Consider the following 9,974-nt stretch of genomic DNA (forward strand, 5'->3'; position numbering starts at 1 on the left):
TTTGTGTGTTTATCGCACAAGTGCTAGTTTTCAACACTAGCCCATTGAGGCTTTTCTATAAGATATAATACAATTAACAGTATAATACAGAATTAAAAATAATGATGATACATGATTGTGCAAACATTTAAAAACAAGTACTATTACAGAAAATTACATAATTGTCAAACGTGAAAAGATTGTGCGTACTCAAAACACTGCAGTGATAACATCGCATTGGTAATATGACATTACTACATTTCTAGTGTACAATTGCTATAACCATACAGCCTAACTGAAATGTTTAATCTGCTTTAAATTATTATTTTGTCTGTATGGACTTTACAGAGCCGTGTCCAGTGAAGATGTCCCAGGGAAAGAATGACCTCAGTGACGGCCCCAACAAACGTGTGAGAGCTGTTTCACCGGCTGCAGACAAGAAAGATGACCACATAGCCGGTCCTAGCCAACACCATATGCTCTCCGAGGTGGTATTATGCTTCAGTTGTTATGCTTAGGGTTAGGCTATATGAACAAAATCTCATATCATCAGATCTCCCTTAGGTTTGACTAGTGGATGAACAAAATACATCACATATTTCTTAGGTTTGACTAGTGGATGAACAAAATACATCACATATAATCCTTAGGTTTCACTAGTGGATGAACAAAATACATCATATATATAGCTTAGGTTTGACTAGTGGATGAACAAAATACATCATATATATAGCTTAGGTTTGACTAGTGGATGAACAAAATACAGCACATATTCCTTAGGTTTGACTAGTGGATGCAGGACTTCAGGGTTTCTAGAGACACCTACCATTGGAGTCAAGCAGAGTTGACACATCCACTCCAATGATAGAAGTGGGCACATATTTGCCATTTTGGCTACAGAGCTACATCGGAGTTCACTTGTTTGGTCCACACCAGAGTTCGAATGAGCTTTCACCCCACCCAAAACCAACCGGACTATCCGAGGAAACGAACCAGGGTTCGATTAAGGCGGACCAAAGACCTCAGGTGTGAAAGCGACCTTAGACTGTAGGAGTTCAGGAATCTACTCTTTTTGGGTAGACTCTTTGCTAGTTTTGACATTATTATGGTATTAAGTTTTCCAATACCAGTTACAAGTGATATGACATCTATTTGATATCGGTACCAAAATAATTTCCAAATTAACCGTTATGAATATCTGGTTGATTTCAAATAAGTGGTTAGCTAGTGAATGATTGTCTTCCAGGGATGTATTGATACGGGTATCGGGCCATGCCAGGCTAAAACAGGGTAGCGGGATTGGGGGGGATTTCCCCAATGCTAAAATCTGACACCAAGAGAACATGTGATTTGATTAAACTCCAAGCAGCATAATACCCTGTTTGGCCCATCTTGTACCCCAGCATGTGGGGAAACTTGGCATGGCCAAACACTTGTCTGACTTGTGAGTTAAAGGGATAGTTTGGATTTTTGGACTGTTAAGTGGTATGAAATACTTGCTAGTAGTATAGTTGATGCGATGCCATTAGCTTAACTCACAGAGTACCGTGGTCTGAGTTCTGGCCTGGTTCTGAGTGAACCGGGAAGCTTCAGACAGGCAGCAAATGAAATCATGAGACAAAAAAGTGTTATTCCACCACACAATAACCTGCAGGCAAAAGTTGTAATCATCCACAGCAGAAAACATGTCCTATGCTTCAGAGTGACATGTGTTGAACTAGTCTCAGTGTGACGTCACTAAATGGTTCACAGTGACATGATGTGTTGAACTAGTCTCAGTGTGACGTCACTAAATGCTTCAGAGTGACATGATGTGTTGAACTAGTCTCAGTGTGAGGTAGTCACTAAATGCTGGGTCTTGAAGCATAGAAAATGAGGCACGCTGTTTTCTGCTGTGGGTGATTAAAACTTCTGCCAGGTCAGAACTCCGACCACGAGACTCGGTGTGTAAACTGAGGGCACTGCATCAACTATACTACTATAGTATTTCATAACACTTGATGTCCAAAACTCTGAACTATCCCTTTAAGGTGACACTCATCATCAAATACCAGTGACAAGACATGTCTAATATAAAAAAAAACACTCAGCCAAACCTGTCAATCTACAATTACTCTGGGGAGAGTGAACGTTGTACTTTGCAAGACTCTTATTGTTACTGTTTTTTATCTGGTATTTTTAGGCCACAGCCCCACTGATATCCAGTACAGTGGAGGAGATGGCATCTTGCAGTCACCTCTCTCTGTTGAGACTAAAGGAACTATCTGTCTACTTGGTGGACTGCATTAAAACACCAGGACTTAAAGGAACTGTGAATGAAGGAGGAGGTAAGCTCTAAATTATCTCTTTATTTAAAAAATAATTCACATTGAGATATTTCTTTTTTACAAGAGCGCCCTAGCCAACACAGGCAACAGCACAATTAACAGGGTTGCAGATATTTCATTTCAACCTTTATTAAAAAATCTTAAGCTTCTGAAGTTTCCCTCATTTACAGAAACTACGATTATACAAATGTAAATGGTACATAATAAAAGCAATATTCACAGAAAATGAAACCCAAAACAGTAATAATAATATATATAAAAAAAAAGAATGTTCTAAAATAATTTAAAGAAATCTAAATAAATAAATACCAGTGTTTTTTGCGCCTTTCTCCAAGATAAGGCCAACCCACCCTATCATACAGGACACAATGGTGAGTATCATATCTGTCACCATTAATAAACCTAAGAGCTGAGTGATATGCAGAATCCAGAGGTTTAAGAACTGATGCCGCAGCATGCCTATAAATTACATCAATGTAGGAGACAGGAAATCACGACCAGAGAGAGTGAAGTTTCTTTGACCACAAATCAGTGTGCATCATTTATTAGCATGGATACCACAACAAACCAAGCCAAGAGTTCATATGGCCGCTCTAGCTACCCACAATGCCCCGTGTCCTTAAAGTGACAGTGTAGGTGGATTATGTCCAGTCCATGTAAGTGTCCATGTAAGTGCCCACTACATATGTCCCCCCAGAATTCACCCTACTAACTCAAAAAACGGGTCGGTAGACGGACCTTCCGACCATAACGGCTCTGAACAACTGGAGCCGGCATATGAGCTACCGTGGGACCCCCTGGGGCCTTGCGGTGGCGAGGAGGGCAAGGGGCAAGGTGCCTATTGGGCGGTGAGGGACTCATATTTTCAAAAAGTGATTTAGGGTGACAAGGTTTAACCCGGGGAGGTCGCCCTCGCCGCGGGGGCTGAGCGAGTGCCACGGGGTGATCCACATCCAAGTGAGCTGGCTTAAGCCGGTCCACCAAGACATGTTCCGGTTTACCGCCAATGTCCACCACTTACTTACTTCCCGTCTGTATGACCCGAAACGGGCCATTGTAGGGGGGTTGAAAGGACCCGCGGTGGGCATCGTGCCGTATGAACACATTATTCCGTGGCCTGGAGGCCGGGTGGAACACGAGTCTGTGGCAAACCATGCTGCGAGGTGGGGACAGGCACAAATGCCCTAGCGTTCTCCAAGAGTGAAACGCGCTGCTTGGTCGCAGACCAGGGGTCTGTGGTGTCGGATAAAAACTCCCCGGGGACCCGCAGCGGTTGGCCATAGACCAGCTCAGCCGACGATGACTGGAGATCCTCCTTGGGGGCGGTCCTGAGACCCAACATGACCCACGGGAGCCTGTCGACCCAACTACCATCGCTAAGGGTAGCTCGGAGAGCGGCCTTCATGGACCGGTAAAACCGCTCACACAAACCGTTAGCCTGTGGGTGATAAGCGGTAGTGCGGTGCAGTCTCACGCCTAAGTTTCTGGCAATCTCGGACCAAAGCTCAGAGGTGAACTGAGGTCCGCGGTCCGACGAAAGGTCAGACGGAGCACCGAACCGGGCCACCCACGTATATATAAACGCCCGAGCCACATCAGTGGACGTGGATGACAGCGGAACGGCCTCTGGCCACCGAGTGGTTCTGTCCACCATCGTGAGGAGGTATGTGAAACCATGCGATGGGGGTAATGGACCCACCAGGTCCACATTCACATGGTCAAACCTCCTCTCGGGCACGGAGAACTGGGCCAAAGGAGCTTTAATATGGCGGTGTACCTTAGCGCGCTGGCACATCACACAGGTCTTAACCCACCCGCTCACATCCTTTTTCAGCCCGTGCCAAATGAACTTGGCTGCCACCTGTTTTTGAGATTCCCTGTTTCCGGGGTGAGAGAGACCATGTATGATGTCAAAAACATGACGTCTCCAACTGCTGGGCACAACTGGTCTCGGCCGTCCCGTGGAAACGTCGCACAGGAGTGTGCCGTTAGCCTCATTAAATGCCACATCAGTGCTGTGATGGCCGTCCTGTAGGCCTGAACATCCAGGTCAGAAACCTGGTCTGAGGCCATGCGTGCATAGTCTAAACCAACATGGACGGCCCCGACCAAGGCCCGAGAGAGACAGTCTGCCACTAGATTGTCCCTGCCTGCGATGTGCTGAATATCCGTAGTAAACTCCGAGATATATGCCAGATGCCTCTGCTGACGGGCAGACCATGGCTCAAATTGGCTCAGTCACTTTAGCCATAGCAAACGTGAGTGGTTTGTGGTCTACAAACGCTGTGAACGAACGAGCCTCCAGCAGGGAACGGAAATGCTGCACGGCCAGATAGAGGGCGAGGAGCTCCCTATCAAAAGTGCTATATTTGCCTCGCCGATTGGTCATGATGACTGACGTCGCTTTTTCCTCCATGTGCGACATTGAAATCAGTGCGGCATAATTTACAAAAAGCATAGTGTTGAAACGTTGCTTTTTGTGAGGTACGGGAACGTCTCCTCCCACTTGGCGAGATATTTGCAGCTCTTCTTGGCTTTCTTAGCTGGTGGAACCGCACAATCCTCTCAAGTCCATCGTAGAATGTAATACATTTCGAGCTAAACCCCTCCTTTATCCGGATTCCGGTCGTTGTTCTTCTTCTTCTTCGGGTCGCAACCGTCTTCCGGTCTGACTTCCTGTGCTAACGTTCTAATCTGCACTGCTGCCACCTGTCGTCACGGAGGGGAATTGCAGCCATTTTGTAAAAAAATAAATGTATTAAAAAAACTGGAGAAATACGGGATGACGGCGGGAAGGAAGGTTGAATGACCATACACTCCCGGGAAAAACGGGATGGTTGACCGCTATGCTCTGGACTACACTGTTCTTAAACTATAAAACCAAGATACATACCATTATAAACCTCTTACATAGAAACTAAAGCTGAATAAAATAACCAATTATCTTTCTCTCCTTCCTCTGACACTCTTCTCCATCACTATTCTATCCAGATAGCTGTCCTGTCAGGCCTGGGAAGAAACCAAGAGGCTTGGATGGAAGAAAATGTTTCTGCTGTGACCAGTGTGGAAAGAGCTCTAGTCATCGAAGTAGTCTGAAAACACACCAGAGAATTCACACAGGCGAGAAGCCCTACTCCTGTGACCAGTGTGGACAGGGCTTTTCTTGGCAACAGAATCTGAAAACACACCAGAGAATTCACACAGGAGAGAAGCCCTACTCCTGTGACCAGTGTGGACAGGGCTTTACTACGCAACAGAATCTGAAAACGCACCAGAGAATTCACACAGGAGAGAAGCCCTACTCCTGTGACCAGTGTGGACAGGGCTTTACTACGCAACAGAATCTGAAAACACACCAGAGAATTCACACAAGAGAGAAGCCCTACTCTTGTGGACAGGACTTTACTACGCAACAGAATCTGAAAACACACCAGAGAATTCACACAGGAGAGAAGGCTTACTTTTGCGACCAGTGTGGAAAGAACTTTAGTCGACTCGATAGTTTGAAAAAACATCAGAGAATTCACACAGGAGAGAAGCCCTATTCCTGTGACTAGTGTGGGAAGAACTTTAGGACAAGTACACATCTTCTGATTTATCAGCAAATCCATACAGCAGATTCTTAGAGTAGGGAAACCTGCTGTAGCCAGTGTTGGAATAGTTCCACTCATAATGATGATTTAAAAAGATTATATCTATAAAGATGATCTCTTTATAGATCTGTCAAAAGAGTTTGATACAGTCGATCATCACATGCTTTTAGCCTGGATAGTGGTGCATGACATTTTGACATTTACCGGGGCCGGTTTCTAATTGCAGCCACCCGTAGCTGGGCAGGGGTAAGGCCAAGGGTTAGGTTTAGGGCTAGGGTTGACTTGCTCCAGCCTTCCTGATACGGATCAAGTCTTCAGCAGTGGAGGCTGCTGCTGTTCTTAATACCATTCTGGGCTGAAAACCACACTCTCACTGAGCGGAGGAGATCGGCATCACAAGCAGTATTTCAGCCAAGTGCAGGAAGTTCTGACATAAAAGTAACTAGGAGTACACTTGACTTTGTAAATTCTGAAGAATATTAAATGTTCCCCACAAACCTCTGAACGATATGGCTCCTTGGTGAGCAGTCTCTGCCACTAGGTGTCAATAGAGATACAGGGAGAGAGATTAGGGGAGAGAATAAGGTATGGGAACATTTAGACGTAAGAAATGTGTGAAACTTAAAACATTGAACATGTTATAGATTCATTAAAACTAGTGCTGTCAATAGATTAAAAAGATTAATCTAAATAAAAAATAGATTAATAGATTAATCTAGATAAAAAATTGCAAATAATGTAGAATCAACACAAAGAAAGTATATTTAGATTCAGACTATTTTAATCCCTTTCTTTGAATACAGTTTCTCCTGTGAAATACAAATGTTCAACAAAACCATCAACATTGACTCAACTTTAAAGACCTCTTTCTTCTGCAGCGCTAACAGAAAAAAAATAAAAAAACAGGCCTATGTTAAAGTGCAGATTGGCTTAGAGGACGATAATGTCTTGTATGAACTACCAGTAACAAATCATATTAACAACAAAAATGTGTTCCATCTTCATGTCAGATGATTTTCAAAAAGGTGCATGAGTCAATGCAAAAAAAGAACAAGCAAAGATACTGCTGAAAGTTCAGAACGTTGAACATTTTTCACTCAATTTTTATTATTCTCCAAAATTAGAGCATTAACTTTCACAGCCCTAATTAAAATACATAACATCTAATCTTGGTCATACCTCTATACTAAAATGAGAATTCGCAATATTGCCCTATCTACTCACTTTCTGAGAAGTTCTCAAATGTTGGAGAAGAGACTGAACCTCTGCCCTGCCGTAGTCCAGTAGTGCAGCCTGACTCTCTGGCCATGTGTCATGGTTGACTATTCTGAAGCTGTCGACTACACCTTCCCCTGACTGACTCATCAAGCAGCTGAAGCGTGATCTCATCTCTTCTACTGCAACAGCTGCTGCCACATGCAGATCACTGAAACACCATCAGTCAAGGAAGCACATGCAGATCACTGAAACACCATCAGTCAAGGAAACGCATGCAGATCACTGAAACACCATCAGTCAAGGAAGCACATGCAGATCACTGAAACACCATCAGTCAAGGAAACACATGCAGATCACTGAAATACCATCAGTCAAGGGGACATGTAAATGTAGCTATGGCCAACTGCCACACACCGGAGTTACAAGCTCACTGAACATGCATTTACTGTTTTTCAGGATGGGATGTTTAATAACAATTTATTTATAGACTCATCTCTAACGACCTGCATTATAGACTGATCTCTAACGACCTGCATTATAGACTCATCTCTAACGACCTGCATTATAGATGGTTTCACTGGGATGCTGTTGCTAGGGAACAGTTATTGCATTAGCAAACAGGAAATAAAAGTGGGTCTTTTTAGAACGCTATTGTTGTCACTTGTCATTTTGTCATTAACATTAATTATGGTTCCATTCCATCTAGGTGTGCCTGTGCCTTGCTATGGTGTTGCTGCCTCACTGATCCAGTCAGGCTTCAGGGGGGGCTGTAGGGGCGGGGCCTTGCTGTCTCACTGATCCAGTCAGGCTTCAGGGGGGGGGCTGTAGGGGCGGGGCCTTGCTGTCTCACTGATCCAGTCAGGCTTCAGGGGGGGCTGTAGGGGCGGGGCCTTGCTGTCTCCCGAGGCGTGTTCGAGATTGGCTAGGCGGACGCAGATCTGCGCAGGTTTTACTACGGCCTTGTAGTAATCATTTGTTGAACATGAAAAATAAATGGAGATACACTATAGTCGTTTTTTCATATCCATTTTTCAAAGCATCTACAAATGTGTTACTACACATTAAACAACATTATTTAATGATGAACAAATCAAGTACAAACAATGTTGATAATGAGTTATAAATAATGTAGAACTAATCTGTAAATGTTATACAAATATAGTTATAAATGATTTAATAATAATGAATGTATATAAATAGTTTGTTCATGATTAGTTCATTATCCACGAATGTGTTATAAATACTTTGTAAATGGTATACAAATATAGTTATAAATGATTTAATAATCATTTATGAATGTATATAAATGGTTTGTTCATGATTAGTTCATTATCTACAAATATCTTATAAATGTATTATAACAGGGTGTTATTATAAAGTGCTACCCAATTTTTTATTCCAAATATAACTATATATATATATATATATTTTATATCTGTGCCATACTATTGCATGCTTTATCTGGTTTCAGAAAAATGGTACGCAACAGAAAACTGGACTCCAGAAAAATTGGGAATACCGACAATGAAAAAATGAAAGAAGCCGTCAAGAAAGTACTTGACACGGGACAAAGTATTCACAATGTTTGTAAAACAGACGATAGAAAGTTCTCAACTCTACATAGATACGTGGAAAAAGCACGAGATGCTGAAAGCAAAGATTCAATGGCATACTCACCAAAGTACAATTGCCGCCAGGTTTTGACGCATGCCGAAGAGACACTTCTGCAGGATTATCTGATCAAAGCATCACAAATTCAGAATGTACTGACGCGAAAACAAGTTTGTGTGCTGGCGTATGAATTTCCTGCTAGAAATGGAAAAACATTCCCAGAATCCTGGAGTACAAATCGTTTGGCTGGCGAAGATTGGTTTTCAGGGTACATGAAGCGCTTCCCGAACCTTTCACTACGTCGTCCTGAGGCTACCAGTTTATCACGGGCAACAAGTTTTAACAAAAAGAATGTGAAAGATTTCTTTGACAACTTGGAGAAGCTTATGAAGAGACATAAGTTCGGCCCAAATGACATATACAATACAGATGAAACTGGATGCATGACCGTCCAGAAAGTTGGCAACACAAAAGTGATCGCCTGCAAAAATGAGAAGCAAGTTGGGAAGATTACCTCAGGAGAGCGAGGTACTTTGGTAACAATGCTTGGTACAATAAATGCTGCTGGAAATTCCGTTTCTATTCTATTCCCCCGAGTGCATTTCAAAGATGCAATGATCCATGGTGCTCCACCAGGGACTGTTGGAGCTGCCCATAATACAGGATGGATGACTACTGAGAACTTCACAGCATTCATGCGACACTTCATCCAGTCAACCAAGTGTTCCAAGGAGCGTCCAGTTTTGCTAATACTGGATAACCATGACACCCATCTATCGATTGAAACCATTGATCTTGCCAAGGACAATGGTGTGGTTATGCTAACTCTGCCACCACACTGCAGCCACAAAATGCAACCATTGGATTGATCTGTGTACGGACCCTTCAAGACATTCTTCAACCAGGCAGCAAATGCTTTCATGCTCAACCACCCCGGTCAACCTATCACAATCCATGATATCGCTCAGATAGTGGGAAATGCTTACCCGTTAGCATAGCTGTCAACATTGGGTTTTAAAAAAATGTGCAGGTTTTAGCCCCGCCCCTTCTCCTGGCCCCGCCCCCTCCCACCCGGCCCGCCCCCTCCCAATGGAGCTGCCTCGTCGCTGCCATCTGCTGGTCAAAACCGGTATTATTTTGTTTTCCTACTGTGTAGAGTGTAAATGCTATAAAAATACAGTAAATTACCTTTTATCAAAATATTAACCATTAAATAAAGGTTGTAATCTGTAAATGCATTTGATTT

The 9,974-nt window shown here is 43.2% G+C and overlaps 1 protein-coding gene across 1 annotated transcript in view; it reads left to right on the top strand.

Moving 5' to 3' along the window:
• Positions 1 to 7,744, top strand: part of LOC311231832 (uncharacterized protein) — a gene marked incomplete at its 5' end in the record, with an annotated part of 63,115 nt that extends 55,371 nt beyond the window's left edge. The window contains 3 exons of the mRNA XM_084318454.1: positions 328 to 467; positions 2,162 to 2,306; positions 5,298 to 7,744. Coding sequence (XP_084174580.1) covers positions 328 to 467; positions 2,162 to 2,306; positions 5,298 to 5,863 — 851 coding nt within the window. The 3' untranslated portion in view covers positions 5,864 to 7,744. The remainder of the gene's footprint in view (positions 1 to 327; positions 468 to 2,161; positions 2,307 to 5,297) is intronic.
• Positions 7,745 to 9,974: the final 2,230 nt, after the last annotated feature.

This window comes from Notolepis coatsorum (genome assembly GCF_963971535.1).
Source record: "Notolepis coatsorum genome assembly, chromosome: 7".
Lineage (NCBI taxonomy): Eukaryota > Metazoa > Chordata > Actinopteri > Aulopiformes > Paralepididae > Notolepis > Notolepis coatsorum.